A 20,099-nucleotide genomic window follows, 5' to 3' on the forward strand; every position below is an offset into this window, starting at 1 on the left:
GGGAAATCCTAGAAAAAGGGAACAGTCAAAATCTGCATATATATTTCCCTTAAGTCCTTGGCAGACACCTAAATACCATTTACAGGGTGAAAACAACTAGGAACAAGGGAATGGCTGTGGTCTAAAGAGCAGAACAGAGAACTCATCCATTGCCCATGACAAGGGAGACAGAGTTTGTAATCTTTATAAAAACTGACTGGGTAAGTTCTGTAGTGATTTAGACAATGCAGAAAAGGATCAGTGAACTTTAAGATAAGTCAGTAGAAGTTACTAAGTACAGGAAGATCTATACTTGAGATGTTAAAGGAAGTCTTTCATACAAAAGGAAATGATACCAGAAGGAAATGTGAATCTACATACACACATCATAAGAAAAAAACATCAGAAATAGTAATTGTCTGGTAAATATAAATAGGCTTTTCTTTAAAAAACCAAAAACATATCTTTAAAAGAGCAGAGAGTGACACCAGCAAGATGTGGATTAGGAAGCTCTAGGCCCTTACTCCCCCAGTGAAATACTGAATATATAATATACAGACTAAAGTTGCTTTGTGCAAACTCTAAAAATTGATTAGGCAGCAGTGGCAGCAACCAGTGGAATGCCTAACCCAAGAAAAAGCCACATTCAAAATGGTAGGAAATTTCATGGTGATTTTGCTCACTCCTCCTTCCCCCACCTTCCTGGCACAGCATAGTCAGGAGGAAGCCACTTGGCCACCCAATTTCTGGCTCCTCCCTTGCGATGGGAAGAAAAGAGTGGAACTTGCAGTGTTCTAGCTCATCTAGTGGCTGCTTAAGGACTTGTATCTGTCTCTCCTGGCTCAGAGCACTGATAGGAATGGTGGTACGGTTTGTATATCAGGTTGGAGGCTGCTGAAACAGGTGGTGGGCACAGCTGCATTTGAGAGCTACAGGGGGTCTGCAGAACCACAGGAACCTAGGGGCAAGCAATTATGGGCAGAGGAATACAATACAGCATCTAAAGCCCTGAGAAGAAGCAGAGGTAAGATTCTTAGGGAAATTAGGACATTTCAAAGCAGCAGGATGGAAAACAGTAATTAAAGTGCATACACAGGCCCAAGAAAGACACAACCCCAGAACAGGTTTGAGCGGACCCTGAACATTTTCATACCATGCTGATTAGGGAGGATCTTCTCTTGCATGCAGCCCAGTCTGCAAAGACTAGGAGAAGTGGCTGTTTTTTCAAATACCCATTTTTCAACATAAGATCACAAGGCACGCAAAGAAACAAGGAAACATGGCCCATTCAAAGGAACAAAATAAATCTCCATAAACTTGACTCTAAAAGAACACAGGTCTCTGGTTTACTTGACAAGGACTTTAAAACAACTGTCTTAAATATGCTTCATGAGCTGAAGGACAACATTGACATTTAAATCAGGAAAACAATATATGAACTAAAAGTGTATCAACAAAGAAATTATAAAAAGGAACCAAACAAATTCTAAAGCTGAAAAGTACAATAACTAAATTGAAAATTTACTAGAAGGATTCAACAACAGACTTAAACAGGTAGAAGAAATAAACTTGCAGACAGATCATTTGAAATGATCAGGCAGAGGAGGAATAAGAAAAATGAAGAAAAATGAACAGAGCCTAAAGGACTTAAACCATCAAGTGAACTAAAAACGCAATAATGTAATCCCAAAGGAGAAAGAAAGGGTCAAAGAAGAAATAATAGCTGAAAACTCCCCAAATTTAAGGAAAGAAATGGATATACAAATACAACAAGCTTCATGAACTCCAAAGAGACCCACAGTGAGACACATTATAATCAAACAGTCAAAAGCCAAAAAGAAAATCTTGAAAGCAGCAAGAGAAAATGACTTTCACATGCAGTGGAGCATCTATAACATTGTCAGGATTTCTCAGCAGAAATCTTACAGGCCAAAAGGCAGCAAAATGGCATGTTTAAAGTACAAAAATAAAAACCTGTCAACAAGAATACTATATCCAACAAAAGGATACTATATCCTTCAAAAATGAATCAGAAATTAAGAAACTGAAGGAGTTCATTACCAATATATCTGCCCTAGTAAATGATGAAGGGACTCCCTTCAAGTTGAAACAAAAGGATGCTAGACAATAACTTGAAGCCATATGGAAATATGAAGTTCTCCAGTAAACGCAAACATGTGGACAAATATAAAGGCCTGTATTTTTGTAATTTTGGTTTATAATGCCACTTTCAATTCTTTTATAGGATTTAAAAGACAAAAGCATAAAAAATAAATCTTTGTTAATGGGTACAATAAGATATAGTCTGTGATAGCAATAATACAAAGGGGGGGCAGAACTGTAAGAGAATAGAGTTTATGTATATGACTGAAGTTAAGTTGCTATCAGTTTAAACTAGATTTCTATAACTTTAGGAGTTTTATATTATCCTCATGGTGACCACAAAGAAAATATGTACAGAATATGCACAAAAGAAATGAGAAGGTAACTAAAATGTGTCATGACAGAAGATCACCTAAACACAAAGGAAGGCAATAAAGGAGGATATGAGAGGCAAAAAAAGCTATAAGACATACAGAAAACAGTGAACAAAATGGCAATAGGAAGTACTTCTCTATCAGTAATAACTTTAAATGTAAAAGGACTAAACTTCCCAATCAAAATACATGGGTTGGAAGAATGGATTAAAAAACATGAACCAACTATACGCTGTCTATGAGATTCATTATAGATCTAAAGACACACATAGGTTGAAAGTGAAAGAATGAAAAAAGATATTCTATGCAAATGGCATGCAAAAGAAAGCAGAGTGGCTATAATAATACCAGGTAAAAATAGTAATAGTCAAAACTGTTACAATAGACAAGGACAGTATATAATGACAAAAGGGTCAATTCATCTAGATGATATAACAGTTATAAGTATATATGCTTCAAACATCAGAGCACCTAAATATAGGAAGCAAACATTGACAGGCTTAAAGAGAGAAAGAGACAGCTCTACAATAATAGTAGGAGACTTCAATACTGCACTTGCAATAAAGGATAGAACCACCAGCTGGAAGATCAGTAAGGAAATGGGGAACTTGAACAACACTATAGAACAATTGGACATAAGAGAAATACAGAACATTCCTCCCAGCAATAGCAGAATACAGTTTTCTCACATGCACATGGAACATTCTCCAAGATAGATCATGGCAGGCCACAAAATAAGTCTTAATAAACTTTAAAAGACTGAAACTATAAAATGCATCTTTTTCAATCACCATGAAATGAAACTAGAAATCAGTAGAAGGAAAACTGGAAAATCCACAAATATGCAGAAATTAAACAACATGCTTAAACTACCAATGTGTCAAAGGAGAACTCACAAGGAAAGTTAGAAAATATCTTGAGACAAATAAAAACAAAAACATAATATACCAAAACTTATGGGATAGAGTATAAGCACTGCTAACAGGGAAATTCATAGCTGTGAATTCTTACATTAAAAAAGGAAAAAGATCTCAAATCAACCTAACTTTACACATTAAGGAACTAGCAGAAATGGGAAATAATAAAGATTAGAGCAGAGATAAATGAATTAGAGAACAGAAAAGTAGAAAATGAAATGAAACCAAGAGTTAGTGCCTTGGAAAGATCAACAAATTGACAAACCTTTAGCTACACTGAAGACAAAAAGAGAGAGGACTCAACTAGAATCAAAAATGAAAGAGGGGATGACCTTACAACTGATTTTACAGAAATAAAAAGGATTATAAGAGAATAATACTATGAACAACTGTAGCCAACAAATTGGATAACTTAGATGAAATGGATAAATTCCAAGAAACTCACAGTCTACCATAACTGAATAATAAAGTAGCTGAAATTCTGAACAGACCTTTAAGTAGTAAGGAGATTGAATCAGTAATCAAAAACCTCTCAAAAAGGGGCTTCCAGTCAAGGTGGCGGAATAGACACAGTGTCGCTCTCCCACAAATCAATTTACAACTATAAAAAAGCACATGTATTTTTCATCACCCGTACAGCTACAGCCTCTAGTAAAGGTTTAGCAGGTACCTGGCAGGTCCTCATAAATATTTCTAAATAAGTTAAGATGGACTTTGGTGTGATATTTTAAACAGATTTCAGGCAACCATCTAATCAAATGCCCTGTCTTTAAGTAGAATTCCAGTTAAACCATCACTTTCATCATTCCTTCCTTCAGTGTGTTTCAGAGGCAATGACTAAGTGCCAGGCACTGGGGACATTATAGTGAATGAGACAGTTAGGGTCCTTACACTCATATAATGTCTGGTTTAAGTTGGCTGACTTTTCATTTCAAAGGTTACTCTTACTTTAAGGCCAAATTACTTGTTTCCTAAACTCTATAGAGAATAAGTTTATCATCATCTTTTAAATAGATCTTTAACTTTCTGATGACTGCAAGGTAATCTTGTTCTATTTTATGGAAACCTTACTATTTCCCTGTCATATTTTCTTAAAGATATAGACCTGAATAATTTTGATTGCTTACTGAACTATTATATGTCTAATCAGAATGAGAAGCAAGGTACAAATAATTAGAATGGAAAAAAATAAACCAGCACACGAAGGAAAATATACAGATTAGACTCTAAGGAAAAAAATTATTCCATATCCCAGAAACATCCCTCAAAGATAAAACTTAGAAAGAGGCAAAAAAATAGAAAAAATCAAAAGCTTAAGACACATATACATAGGTTTTTGGAAATCTGAAGTAAGTTATATTTAAGAATTCTAATTTCAAATGTCTACTGTATAGTAAATGCTAAGCAATATTAAGTATACCAAAAATGTTATCTGTTTAAATCAATCACCCATATGGTAGACCTGGGGTTAGATGTTTGTATCTTGAACACATCTAAGTTGTTTTTATAGTGTTGATGGTTTTATACTGAGTTGTTCACCTACCAGTTCCTCATTACTTGTATTTTCAAAATTTCTGGCTAGAATTGAGTCATCTGTTGTAATGTAAACCAGTTTTTCTTTCTACTTTCCTAATGTATGTACTAATATAGAGATCAGATCTACAACCAGAATCAGCAAATCCTGATATATATGTAGTTTACTCTTCCTTTTATCTTCTTCAAAATCCCTTTAAAATGCACTAAATTGGAAATTAATACTCTAATAACATGCTAATTACTGATAAGTCTGTAAAGATGACTTCCTTGTTCATTTAATAACCTCTATTAATAAATCCCAGTTAATCAAGAAATCTTTGATGGCCCTTGAACATGAAAATAGCCCTTTTATTTAGCATAAATTATCTTACAGATAATGTGGTTTCAGAACCAACAGCATCAGCATCACCTGGGAACTTATTAAAACTGCAAATTCTCAGGCTCCACCCCAGACCTGCTGAATCAGAAACTCGGGGGTGGATCCAGCAATCTGTATTTCAACAAGCCCTCCAGGGGATTCTAATACATGCTTAAGTTTGAGAGCCACTGCCATGTATAATAGTCCCTTACTTTATACATTAAAAAACTGAGACTCAGAGAAGAATATGACAGACTCGAGACATAAAAGACACCTTTGTTTTTCAATGCTTAGCCCCAGAGCTTAGAACAGTGTCTGGCATATAATAAAATGGGCACTCAATAAGATTTGTTGGATGAAGAAATAAATGAATTCTCCAAAGATTTGTGCTATCACCCAATTATGGCAATCGCCCATGCATATAATCCTAACTTGTTGAAAATGCACATGTTGATAATATATATCTTCTCAAAAAAATGTTCGTCATGAATTTAAGAATTATAATTTTAAAACTATTTTTGACACTTGCCTAGAAGGGGAAATTACCAAAGGTGATCACTACCAAAGCTATTCAATTTTTCCATACCTTGTTATTTTGCCTTAATTTACTTAACTCCAGTTTATACTTTTCTGCTTCTTCTAGAGCTCTATTTAAGCGAATCTCTGTAGCACTTTGACTAGCGGCAGCCTGTTTTTGTAGTCGTCTTTTATTTTCTAATTCCTGTATAGTAAAAAAGATAAGGAACATTTATGAATATATAAGTTCCCTTTTCATTGTTTTGCAACGTTTTCCATTTCCATATTCCTTACTTTCTCCCAAATTTTATACACACATACATACACACATATAAGGCTAGATGCTGAGCACTAAGTGATAGAAGTCTCAGGGAATTCTTGCCCCAAATGGGTATTTGAAAAATATACCCTAAAAAATGTAGTCATGAATTGTGCTTCCAAATTACTTCTTGTTTGGAATTTTCTGCCTCTTTTTATTGACCCAAGACACAGTATACTTGTCCTCTATACTTATTTTATAAGCAACTCCTTATAACTATAGTTCTCCTTTCAGGAACCTCCCAAAAGACCAGTGTATGACACAAACTCTCTTATGAATACTGTTTTTATGTAGACCTGACCAAGTATATCATTTAAGAATATATCCATTAAATACAGAATATTCTATATTAGCCTTGCAGGAAAACCCCAGCTGTGTCTGAGCAGAAAACAGATCTTATGAATTATTTTCCACATCCTAGAGTACGTTTAGAACTGTATTTCTGCCAAATTCTAGGATATTCTGTTGCAGAGAGTCAAGAAGCCAATATCTGAAGAAATGCAAACACAGAGGATAAACTCCAAACTCCATTATATTCTGGCACCTGTCAACCAGCCTCATCTTCTGCCACAGATGTTACTTTCAGTAATATCAGCAGTACTTGGATCTCTCCCAAACAGCCATGGTGTTTCCTGTCTCTGAGCCTTTGCACATGGTCTTCTTCCTGCCCTGATCCCTCCCCACTCCTTGTTTTTGCCTAGCTAGCACCTACTCATCATTTAAGACTTAGCTAGGGTTGTATATTAGGGCTTTATCTACTCCAGGAAGCCTTCCCTCTCTAATACTCACTATCCTCCCAGGTTGGGTTAGGTACCCTTTCTTTAGCACCTTGACGCATCATAGTACCTGCTGTTAGTACAAAAACTATCCATTTACTTTATTTCTCCTACTACAGTGTAAGCTCCTTGAGAATAGGAGCTGTCATAATTTATGTATTCCCAGCACTTTAGTGGCATATAAAAGGCACTAATGACATTTATTAAACTGAAATTATTTTGTATTACTTAACTACTCTTTGTATCTCCTATAATGTAAGGCCTAGTGCAGAGCCTTATACAAAGCAGATAATAAATATTGTAGAACTGAAATGATGCAGTTCAAAATACAGTTGTCCGTATTCTCCTTTTATAATTTTTCTCCTGGCTATATCACTACATTTTATTTGAAAACTGATCTCCGTGGCTCTGATTAATTAAGGGGAAAAACACAACAAAACACAAGAAAACACATGCTGCTCTTTATGTAGGTTTCTAAACAAATCAAACTGTGTGAGGATACCATCTGCTATCACAGCCTTCTTCACAGCTTTGTGGGTGGTAGCTCCATGAAGAGCTAGCCTAATTCATCTCACTGTTCACAAGGAAAGGCAAAGATTCTCATTAGCTGCAAAGTCCACAGTTCTTGCTGCCTCATTTCAGCTTCCTCTCATAAGAATATGGAAATGAATCTCTGTCTTTCTCTTCCCTGCTGGTGACTTTGTAACCTATATCACAGAAAAATGAAAATCACCCTTCACCACATGAGTGTCCTCCATCCCTGAATCAATACTGCCCGCTTCATGAGAGGCATGAGAAAGAAGATAGCCAGGAGAAAAGTAAAGTAGGACATAAGGTTTGCTATATGAGTAAATCCACTAAAAAAGGGAAAATCCTATCAAAAACTTGAAAGCATTTCTGTTTATAATCGTACTCAAGTATATTTTACAAAGTGCAGACAAGATCCCAATACTGTTATGAGAGAGCTTGCATCCTAAAAATAAAGTGAACAACATAAATCTACTGTTACCAAAAAATTAAGCAGTTTACATACTGCTAGACAGAAATTTTATGAAAAGCTCAATCCCTGAATTTTAATTAGTTTAAGAAAAAAGCTAGATAGTGTAAAGAAAATCAAATTTAAAACTATACTTTGAGCTTCAAGAGAAAATGATTTACCATTCTCTTATTATTATCAAAGCATTCATAAAAGGCACTGGGAGAGGGCAAGAAAAGAGGCGGCGTGTATCAGCCACAGCACAAGACAAAATGTAGTAAATGCTGTGAGAGTAACACAAAGTGCCATAGGAATTCTAATGAGGAGAAATAAATGATCAAATAAGGTTCCAGAAACAAGTGGCTAAGGTAGAAAAAGAACAGACTTGGATGTGGAGAACCTGCTAGTTGTGGTAGACTGTTTCCATATCTAAAATAGGGAGTAATATTATTTATACTTAAAAGGTTTCACTCATTTATTCTACACATTTATCTGGCACTTACTGTGTACCAAGTTACTATTCTACATGAAGTGCACACAGAAATTAACCAAAGTTCCTCCTCTCATGAAGCTTGCATTCTAGAAGAGACAGATGATAAACACATACATACACACAGAGACACACACAAAATATATGGTAATAATACAGCTATTAAGAAAAATAAAGGGTAAAGGGACAGAGCAATGGGGAGAAGGGCATAATTATTTAAAATAAAGTGGTAAGGGGAAGGCTTCCAAATGAAATAACTGAATGATTTATGTAATAATCTTGGGAAAAGAATTCCAGATAGTGGAAACAATGACAAAGACCATGAAGCAGGAATCAATTTACCATATTCAAAAATTGCCTAGAAGGTCAGTGTAGTTTCAGCTGACAGTCATGATATTAGGCCTTGAGATAGGAGAAATGGGCACAACAAGCTTAGATGGCCATTATTATCCTTACCTAGGAGTTTGGATTTTATTCTCAGTGATATGGGAAGCCTCTGGGGGGGTTTAAGTACGTGTGTGTGCATATGCACATGTGGGTATGATGATCTAAGTTTTACAAGGATTACTCTGGCTATCATGGTATTCCTGAGTGTAGGAATACCAGTCTAGTAGGTTACTGGAATAGTATAAGTGAAAGACAGTGGCTAGGGTAGAAGTAATGACTGTTTTGAGAAGTGGTTAGTTCTATGTATTTTGAAGACAGAATTAACAGGACTTGTTGATGGGCTGGATGTAGAGGTGGGGAAAGAGAAGGATCAAGATGACTCTTGAATTTTGGATTGAACAACTGGATCATGTCTTTTACTGAGAATGGGAAAAGGAGGAAAAGCATGTTTGCAGAGGGCAGAGAAGTAAGAACTCCCTTTAGGACATGGGAAGTTTAATATTACAAGTAGAGATATCAAGTTGGCAGAGTCTGGAGCGCAAAAAAGAAGAGCAAAAAATAGAAATGTAGTGGTGGTCAACATATACATGGTCTATCCAGCCATGGAAATGAATGAGATCATCTAAGGATTGGATGTGGACAGGAGAGCCAAGAATTGAGCCTTGGGTACTGCAACATGTAAAGTCAGGAAAATGATGAAGAAAACCATGAGTGTGGTGCTCCAGAAGCCAAACAAATAGTGTTTCAAGGAAGTAGTAGTCAACTATGTCAGATACTGCTAAGATATAAATTAATATGAGGAATAATAACTGACCGCTAGAACTGGCAATGTGGATTACTGATGATGTGGTTAAGAATGGTTTCAGCAGCAAAGCAGAGATGGAAACCTAAGTGGAACAGTTTCAGGAGAAAATGGCAAATGAAGAATAAAGGCATTGGGTATAGACAACTATTTTGAGAAGCTTCACTATAAAAGGGAGTAACGATATAGGGCTGGAGATAGATGTGAGATCTAAAGAGGTTTTTTACAAATATATTTTGGAGATTCTATCACATATTGGTATACTAATGAGAATAATAGAGTAAATTTGATTTTGCAAGAGAAAGGATAATTGCAGGTACAAAGTACTTGAGTAGGAGAGAAGGTATGGGATCCAGCACACAAGTTGAAGGGATCAGCTTTAGAACAAAGAGGTAGTAATCCATCATAATGAGGGGGGGAGGCAGAGTATATGGGTATTGATATAGTTTGGATATGTTGTCTCCCCAAAGCCCATGCTGAAATCTGATCCCCAATGTGGCAGTGTTGGGGAGGTGTTTGGGTAAGGGGGGCAGATTTCTCATGCCTTCTGGGGGGTGGGTAGGATGGTGAGTTCTCACTCTATTAGTTCCCGCAACAGCTGGTTGTTTACAGAACCTGGCCCCTCCCCTCCCTCTTGCTTCTCACTATGTGATCTTGCACTTGCCGGCTGCCTGCCACTTTCCACCATGAGTAGAAGCAGCCTGAGGCTTGCACCAGATGCAGCTGTTCCAGAATCTTTTTTTTCCTTTATAAATCACCCAGATTCAGGTATTGTTACAGCAACACAAAAACGGACTAATACAGGTTTAGAGGTAGACAGGTTGGTAGACCTTTTGATTCTGTTTTTTAAATAAAATAAGTGGCAAAGTCATGAACTGAGAATGGAGAGGCTGAAAGGGATGTTGGAAAGTTGTGGAAAAAAGACCAGCTGTTTAATAAAAATCTCTGAAAATGGGAGAAGGAATTTATTTTTTAGAAAGTGGGAGAAGAAAATGCATTACGCTCGAGATTTGCAAGTAAATTTAAAGTAGGACTGATTAAGAGTAAACAATGGAAGAAACAAATTATAGTCCAAGGAATGAAAGAGGGGTCATTACAGATCATACAGGCATTATAAACAAAAGATTATGGATAAATTTATGGCAATAAATTTGACTACTTAGATGAAATGGATAATGGATAAATTTCTTGAAAAAGAAAAATTACCAAAGCTGACTCAAAAAGTAGTAGAAAATCAAAAGAGACATATCCATTAAGTAAACTGAATTGGAATTAAAATCTTTCCAAAAAGAGAATTCCAGTCCACATGGTTTTACCTATGAATTATATCAAATATACAGATGAATATAACAGAATAAAGTCCAGAAATAGCCCACACATATCTAGTCAATTCATTCTCTACACAGATGCCATGACAACTAAGTGGAAAAAGAATAGTATTTTTCAACAAATGTTGTTGAATATCTATATGAAAAAAAATGAACCTTTAACCTTTACCCTCAACCACACACAAAATCAACTGGAAATAGATCATAGGTCAATTTACATATGATACTGAAATGTATATACATATATACATACCAAAAAACTTCTGGAAGAAAACAGGAGAAAATCCTCATGACCTTGGGGTGGGCAAAGATTTCTTGCTTAGGATGAAAAAGCACAAATCACAAGAAAATACATTGGAATCATCCAAATTGAAAACTGCTGCCTTTTGAAACACACCATTAAGAAAATAAAGCCAAATCAGATTGAGAAATTATTCACAATATATATTCTTCTAGTGAAGGAATTTTATAAGGAAACATAAAAAAAACTTAGTACAACCCAGTATCTTCTAAATGGGCACAAGGTTTGAACAGACACATCACAAAAGAGGATATATGAATGTCCAATAAGCACATGAAAAAATGTTCAACATTTATAGTTATAAAAGAAATACAAATTAAACCACAAAGAGTTACTACTTCCTTCCCCTCAAAATGGCTAAATTTGAAAAGACTGATAATACCAAGTGTTGGTGAGGATGTAGAGAAACTGGAACTATCATATATTGCTAGTGGGGATGTAAAACGGTACAATCACTTTGGAACACAATTTGGCAGTATCTTAAAAACTTAAGCATGCACTTTCATAAGATCCAGAAATTCTACTCCTAGGTATTTAACCAACATGAGTGATGTTGGATGTGTATAACACAGAACATGTGTTTACACTAAATACTTGTACATGGAAATTCACAGTGGCTTTACATCTGATAGTCCAAAGCTGAAAAAAGTTTGAATGCCCACATCAACTGGTAAAGAAATTAACAAAATGTGGTATATCTATAAATGACTACTACTTAGCAATACAAGAAAATAAACCACAAAACATGTAACAACATTGATAAATCTCAAAAACATTATGCTGAACAAAAATAGCCAGGCACAAAAAAGTACATATTTATGATTCTATCTATATACAATTTTAGAACAGGAAAAACTAATCTGTAGTGAAAGAATTCAGATCAGTGGTTGCCTGGGACCATGGTTAGAGGCTGGAGATTTATGGGGGAGGGATACAAAGGAAATTTTGGAGGGGTGATGGAAATTTTCTTTATCTTGATTGTGGTAATGGTTATGAGGATGTATTAATTTGTCAAAATTGAATTGTATGCTTAACACAAGGATGTTTTATTTTATTCCTCAATAAAGTTGATTTTTTAAAAAGATCATTAACAGAAAAACAAAATCCAATGCTGAAATAAAATGCTTTCTGTTTTTATATTTTAGAAAAGACTGTTAGCATCAGCAGCTAAAATAATTTAATATACATCATAATTTTTAAAACAGCTGGCTTTTCCAGCTTTATAGAAGCAGGTCCATCAAACTTAAGCATTTCTGTTTTGCATTTCTGCGAACTATACATTGAGATTTATTTCTAAAGAGAGATAAAATGAATGGAATTAGCAGAGAAAGATTCAGTTGTGAGCTCCACCTAACCCATGAGAATTATTATGCCTCTGTGGTGGGGTAGATAAGGATCCAAGCTGGGAAGTTCAAAGCCAATGGAAGTTTTTACAAAAACCATCAAGTAGCCCGTGAATCATAACTGCTTAGTACATTCACTGTGAACTAAAAGTTTCAAATATTTAACTCTAAACTGCAATGAGATTTTGGAATAGCTATGTGTTTATGTTCATTTAATTCGGGGTGGTCGTGGGAAGAGTCTATAAGATTTGTGGGAAGAACAGAATTTGGAGTCAGACAAGCACAGTTTGAATACTGTTCTGCCACTACCTGTATAACCTTGGGCAATCTGCTTAACTCAGACTCAGTTTCCACTCAGATAATTCTCCCATACAAAGGGCAAGGTATAATCCATGTAGCCCTTTGGGATACAATGGATAAGAAAAAGATAATGGGCACAAAATGACCAGCTAGGAGGATTCAGAAACAAGATAATAATGGCTTGAACCAAGTGGGAATTAAAAGAAAAGATGAATGAAAAACATTTGGAAGAAATTATGCACAGGATTGGGTATGAGAGCCAAAAACAAAAAAATGAATCAAAGATGTGACCAAGGTTTGAAGATTATGTGAGACTAGAACAGTGATATGACCCGAGCTTGGGTGCATAATGACAAATGGTAAAGCCACGACAAATTAAAACACCGTTGTTCTCCCAGGTACAACAGTTTTTAACTTAGACGGGAGTGACATTATCAAGATGATGGAATAGACGATTCCCAGCCTCTTACCCTCCCACAAGTAACCAATTTACACCTATTAAAAACCAAAGATTGTCAACGTGGAACTGCTAGAGCTGGGGGAGCAGGAGGAGAGACCCATGAAGCTTGTGAAGGTGCCAAAGGCAATGTTGAAAAGGTATAGGAACAATGCCTATTGTTCTGAGCCAGCCCTGTACAGAGGTGACGACTAGCTGTCACACAAGTTGGAAAAAGCTGCAGTGGCACCCTTTGCGTAAACCTGCTTGGAGTCTGCAGGGGAAAGGAGGGCTTCAGAGCGCACCGTACCAGACCGCAGGCCATAAAGACCACTGGGAAAATTCTCCCAGACCCACATAGAAGCAGACAGCTACAACCAACTGGAGAGGAGAGCCGCCCAGAAGCTGGTGAGTTATCACAAGGGATGCATACGTGGCCTGCTCCACGGAAAGTGGTTGGAGTGCAGGAGAAAGACAGGCCCACCAGGGGAACACTGGGTGCAGCATGGGCAGCTGGTCTCAGTGTGTAAATCAGTCAGGGCACCAGAACTGCAGGAGGTTCAATCTGCAGGAAAGACCCCAGCCCAGCCTGGAATTTCCACACAAACCAGACTCGGAGGTGATTAACAATCCTCACAAAAAACTTTCCCCAGAGAATCAGCAGCAAATAGCAGTCTCCTCAAATGCCTAGGCATCAATGTAAAGACAAAAGATAGAGAAAGAACAGAAATATGTTGCCACCAAATGAAACAAAGCACCAGCAGCAATGGATGCAGAGGAACAGCAGATATATGAAATGTCTGACCGAGAATTCAGAATAACTCTCCTAAGGAAGTTTAGGGAGTCATAAGAGAATACAAATAGAAGATTAAATGATATCTGGAAAATAATTCAGGAGCAGAACAAGAAGCTTGACAAAAGAATACAGTCAATTTTTTTAAAAGTAGAAATTCTAGATATAAAGAAAACATTAACTGAATTGAAAAACTCGATAGAAAGCTCCAACAGCAAACTTAACCAAACAGAGGAGTCAGTGAGCTTGAAGATAAAACACATGAAATTATCCAGAGGACCGAAAAAAAGAAAAAGTGAAACAGAAACACAGCAAATATGGGACTCCCTCAAGCGAAATAACCTCCACATAATTGGCATACCTGAAGGAGAGGAAAAAAGAAGAGATGCAGAAAGCATATTCAAAAAAATAATGGCTGAAAATTACCAAAATATGGAGAAAGATGACAGTATCCAGGTACAAGAAGCTCAGAGGTTGCCAGTCAAATTCAGTCCAAGGAAAAACACCCCAAGGCACATCATAATCAAATTACTGAAAATCAAACACAATATTGAAAGCAACAAGAGAAAAGAAATACATAAAATTCAATGCAGCCCCAATACATCTCTCAGCAGATTTCTCAGTAGAAACCCCACAGGTCAAAAGAGAATGGGATAATATATTTAGAGTGCTGAAGGAAAAAGACTGTTGGCCAAGAATTCTGTATCTGGCAAAATTAAACTAGGAAGGAGAAATAAGTCTTTACCAGACAAACGAAAGCTAAGGGATTTCATCAACACTAGACCTGCATTACAAGAAATGCTAAAGGGAGCTCTTCAATTTGAAAGACAAGGACACTAAGGAAACATTAAAACATTAAAAATGATTTAAGAAAACATTTGAAGATACATAATTAATTAGTAAAGTAAGTTCACAGACAACCTCAGAATACCCCAATGTTGTAAGGGTAGTGAATAAACCACTTGTATCCTTAGTATGAAGACCAAAGGACAAACCTAACAAAATACTAGTACATACAGTAACCATGTAAGAGAAAGGCAATATGAAAAGATGTATCTTGAAACAAAAAATTGTCAAAAAATTGGGGGGAGACAAAGTGTAGAGTCGGCTTTGGTGTTTTTCTTTTTTCTTAAATATAAAAGTTAAGTTATTACTAGTCTAAAATAATTTGTTATAACTATAACACATTTGTTGTAAGCCTCATGGTAACCACAACACAAAAACTTAGAAGAAACATACTAAAAATAAACAGCAAGAAAGCAAAATGTAAAGCTAGAGAAAACCACTCAGCCACAAAGGAATACAGTAAGACCAGAAAAAAGGAGAAAAGGATCCACAAAACAATTAGAAAAAACCCCAGCAAAATGGCAGTAACAAGTCCCTGTATATCAATAATAACCCTAAATGTAAATGGATTAAATGCCCCAATAAAATGACAGAGTGGCTGAATGGATTATAAAATAAGAAGCAACAATATGCTGCCTACAAGAAACTTAACTGATAAAGACACACCATGTGAAAGTAAAAAGATGGTAAAAGATATATCATGCAAATGGAAACCAAAAAAGAGCAGGAGCAGCTACACTTATAGATAAGACTTCAAGCCAAGGAAAGTAAAAAAAGATAAGGAAGGCCATATAATGATAAAGGAACCAATTCAACAAGAAGATATAACAATTCTAAATATATATGCACCCAACTCTGGAGTACCCAGTTATATGAACTAATTACTATTGGACCTAACGGGAGAGATAGACTCCAACACAATAGTTAGGGAATTTAATAACCCACTTTCAGCAAAAGACAGATCATCCAGACATAAAATTAACCAGGAAACATCAGAATTAATCTCTACTATAGGCTGACTTGATCTAATGGACATTTATAGAACATTTCATCCAATGACTACAGAATACACATTCTTCTCAGCAGCACATGGAACATTCTCTAGAATAGACTGTATGTTAGATTACAAAACAAGGGCCGGCCCGTGGCTCACTCGGTAGAGTGCGGTGCTGATAACACCAAGGCCACGGGTTCGGATCCTATATAGGGATGGCCGGTTTGCTCACTGGCTGAGCGTGGTGCTGACAACACCAAGCCAAGGGTTGAGATCCCCTTACCGGTCATCTTTGTATTAAAAAAAAAAAAAAAAAAAAAAAAGATTACAAAACAAGCCTCAACAAATTTTTAAAAATGGAAATTATATGAACTACCTTGTCTGACCATGATGGAGTAAAACTAGAAATCAACAACAAAAGGGACACTAGAAACCATATGAATACATGGAAATTAAACAGTATGCTCCTAAACAATGAATGGATCAAAGAAGAAATCAAGAAAGAAATTTAGAAATTGCTGGAGAGAAATGAAAATGAAAACACAATATACCAGAACCTATGGGATATAGCAAAAGCAGTTCCAACAGAGAAGTTTATAGCAATAAATAAAAAAAGAAAAAAGATTCCAACTAAACAACCTAATGTTACACCTCAAGGAGTTGGAAAAATAAACCAAACCCCAAATCAGTAGAAGAGAAATAACAAAGACCAGAGCAGAAATCAATGAAGCAGAGATTTTTTAAAAATGCAAAAGATTAATGAAACAAAGAGTTGGTTTTTTTGAAAAAGAAACATAATCAATAAACCTTTAGCTAGACTAACAAAGAAAAAAGAGAGAAAACTGAAATAAAATCAGAAATGAAAAAAAGAACATTACAACTGATACCAGAAAAATATAAAAGGTCATAAGAGACTACTGTGAACAATTATATGCAAACAAATGGAAAACGTAGAAGAAATAGATAAATTCCTGGACACGTACAACTTACTAAAGGTGAATCATGAAGAACCAGAAAACCTAAACAGACCAATAACAAGTAATGAGATAGAAGCATAATAAAAAGTCTCTGAACGAAGAAAACCCCAGGACCAGATGGCTTCACGCCGTATTCTACCAAATGTTCAAAGAAGAACTAACATCAATTTTTCTCAAAATCTTCCAAAAACTTGAAGAGGAGGGAATACTTCCAAACTCATTCTATGAGGCCAGCATTACCCTCATACCAAAACTGGAAAAAGGCACAACAAAAAAGAAAACTACAGACCATTATCCCTAATGAACACAGATGTGAAGATGCTCAACAAAATACTAGCAAACAGAATCCACTAACACATTAGAAAGATCATACACCATGATCAAGTGGGATTCATCCCAGGGATGCAAGGATGGTTCAACGCAAGCAAATCTATAAACGTGATACATCACATTAACAGAATGAAGAGGAAAAAAAACAAATCATCATTTCAGTATATGCAGAAAAAGCATTTGATAAAATCCAACACCCCTTTATAATGAAAACACTTAACAAATTAGGTATAGAAGGAATGTACCTGAACACAACAAAGGCCATAGGCAACAAACTACACCTCATATACTGAATGGAAAAAAGTTGGAGGCTTTTGCTCTATGATCTGGAACAAGACAAGGATACCCACTTTCCCCACTCTAATTCAACATAGTACAAAAATTTCTAGCCTGTCAAGAGAAAGCAAGAAAGAGCATCCAAATAGGAAAGGTGGAAGTAAAATATCCCTATTTGCTGATGATCCTATACATGGAAAACTTCAAAGACTCCACCAAAAAATTATTGGAACTCATAAATGAATTTAGTAAAGTGGCAGGATACAAAATCAACACACAAAAATTAATAGCCTTCCTATGCACCAACAATAAAATAGCCTAAGTAGAAATCAATAAAATAATCACATTCACAACAGTTACCCCCAAAAAAGCAATCTACACATTCAGTGCAATCCCTATCAAAATACCAATGACATTCTTCTGGGAAATAGAAAAAATGATCTTAAAATTTGTATGGAACCACAAAAGACCGTATAGCTAAAGCAATCTTGAACAAAAAGAACAAGGTTCGAAGCGTCACACTTTCTGACTTCAAAATATACGATAAGACTGTGGTACCCAAAACAGCATGGACTGGCATAAAGACAAATTGACCAATGGAATAGAATAGAGACCCCCAAAATAAACCCACACATTTACAGCCAACTGATTTTCAACAAGGTGCCAAAAATATACAATGGGAAAAGGACAGTCTCTTCAACAAATGGTGCTGGGAAAACTGGATATCCATATGCAAAAGATTGACACTACACCCCTATTTCTCACAGAATACAAAAATCAACTGAAAATGGATCAATGACCTAAATTTAAGACCCAAAATTATGAAATTACTAAAAGAAAACACAGAGTAAACGCTACACGAAATGGGAGTGTGAAGCACTTCTTTGAGTGAGACTACAAAGGCACAGGCAACTAAAGCAAAAATATACAAATGAGACTATATCAAACTAAGAAGCTTCTGCACAGCAAGGGACACTATCAACAAAGTGAAGAGACAACCTACAGAATGGGAGAAAGTATTTGCCAACTACACATCAGGCAAGGAGCTAATATCCTGAATATATAAGGAACTTAAATGACTCAAAAGCAAAAGAAAAACAAATAACCCAATTTAAAAATGAGCAAACTATCTGAACAGACATTTCTCAAAAGAAAACATAGACATGGCCAACAGGCACATGAAAAAAGGCTTGACATCATTAATCATCAGGAAAATGTAAATTAAATCCACAATGAGATATCATTTCACTGCAGTTAGAATGGCTACTATCAACGAGACAAAACATAACAAATGCTGGTGAGGATGCAGAGAAAAAGGAACTCTTACACTGCTGGTGGGAATGTAAACTGGTACAGCCACTGTGGAAATCAGTATGGAAGTTCCTCAGAGAACTAAAAATAGATCTATCCTGTGTCCCAGCTATCTCACTGCTGGGTATATACCCAAAGGAAATGAAATCAATATATCAAAAAGACACCTGCACTCCCATGTACATCACAGCACTACTCACAACAGCCAAGAGATGGAATCAACCTAAATGTCCATCAACGGATGAATGGATTAAAAAAAACCCATAGTATCTATACATAATGGAATATACTCAGCTATTTTAAAAAATGACATCCTATCATTTGCAGCAACATGGATGGAACCAGAAACCATCACGTTGAGTGAAGTAAGTCAGACACAAAAAAGACAAATACCGCATGATCTCACTCATGTGGAATCTCAAAATAAAAAAGTTCTCAGAAACAGAGTAGAATAATGGTTAGCAGGGGCAAGGGGGGATGGGGGACGGGGAAAAGTGGTGGACTAATGGCTACATAACAATGCTATCTACCCTAAGTGGATCATTGTGCAGTATATACATGTATTGAAATAACATACTGTACCCCATAAATATGTACAAATAAATGTTAAAAAATAAAATAAAACCTTAGGCCAATAGAAATAAAATAGAAGTACAAACTACTACATATGTAATTTTAAATTTTCTAGTAGCCACTTTAAGGTTGAAAAGAAACAGGTAAAATTATTTTTAATAACATATTTCACTTAACCCAGTATATCCAAAATATTCTTTCAACATGTAACCAGTATTTTAAAAATTGAGATACATAGTTTACATTCTTTATTTTTTTTTGTACTAAGTCTTCAGAATCTGATGTTTATTTTACACTTATAGCACATCACAATTTAGCCACGTATGGTGAGTGGCTACCATACTGGGCAGCACAGGCTTACACTATTAGATATTATAATTAACTTGGATTACTAGATGAGCGGGTAAACAAACTGTGGTACATTTAATGTTTATACTACTCAGCAATAAAAAGGAATGGAGTGCAACATAGTCTCAAATGCTTTATTCTAAGTAAAAAAAAAAACAGAATCAAAAAGCTACATCCTATGTGATTCCATTCATATGAAATTCTGGAAAAGGCCAAAATATTAAGAACCAAAAGCAGGTCAGTGGTTGCCTGGGGACAATGGGGAGGACTTGGCTAAATTCACAGGGAATTTTTGGGGATGATGGAAGTGTTCTGTATTTCAGTTATGGTGACCATTATATGACTAATGCATTTTTCATAACTCATAAAATTGTACACTAAAAAGGGTGAATTCACTGCATATAAATTAT

General features: G+C 35.8%; 2 protein-coding genes across 4 annotated transcripts in view; one reads left to right on the top strand and one right to left on the bottom strand.

Annotated features, from left to right (window-relative positions):
* Nucleotides 1-20,099, top strand: part of MNS1 (meiosis specific nuclear structural 1) — a 131,871-nt gene that overhangs the window by 46,087 nt on the left and 65,685 nt on the right. The window contains exon 11 of one of the 2 annotated variants that reach the window (XM_063089081.1): nucleotides 6,559-7,116. The exons of the other annotated variant lie outside the window; for it this stretch is intronic. The gene's annotated coding sequence lies outside the window, so the exon portion shown is untranslated. Of the gene's footprint in view, nucleotides 1-6,558; nucleotides 7,117-20,099 lie in introns of those variants that run through there. 2 annotated transcript variants of the gene reach the window in all.
* TEX9 (testis expressed 9) overlaps nucleotides 1-20,099 on the bottom strand; it is a 57,769-nt gene that overhangs the window by 1,232 nt on the left and 36,438 nt on the right. Inside the window, exon 10 of one of the 2 annotated variants that reach the window (XM_063089084.1) lies at nucleotides 5,854-5,988. The exons of the other annotated variant lie outside the window; for it this stretch is intronic. Within the exon in view, the coding sequence (XP_062945154.1) occupies nucleotides 5,854-5,988 (135 nt within the window). The remainder of the gene's footprint in view (nucleotides 1-5,853; nucleotides 5,989-20,099) is intronic. 2 annotated transcript variants of the gene reach the window in all.

Source organism: Cynocephalus volans, chromosome 3 (genome assembly GCF_027409185.1).
Source record: "Cynocephalus volans isolate mCynVol1 chromosome 3, mCynVol1.pri, whole genome shotgun sequence".
In the NCBI taxonomy this organism is placed as follows: Eukaryota; Metazoa; Chordata; class Mammalia; order Dermoptera; family Cynocephalidae; genus Cynocephalus; species Cynocephalus volans.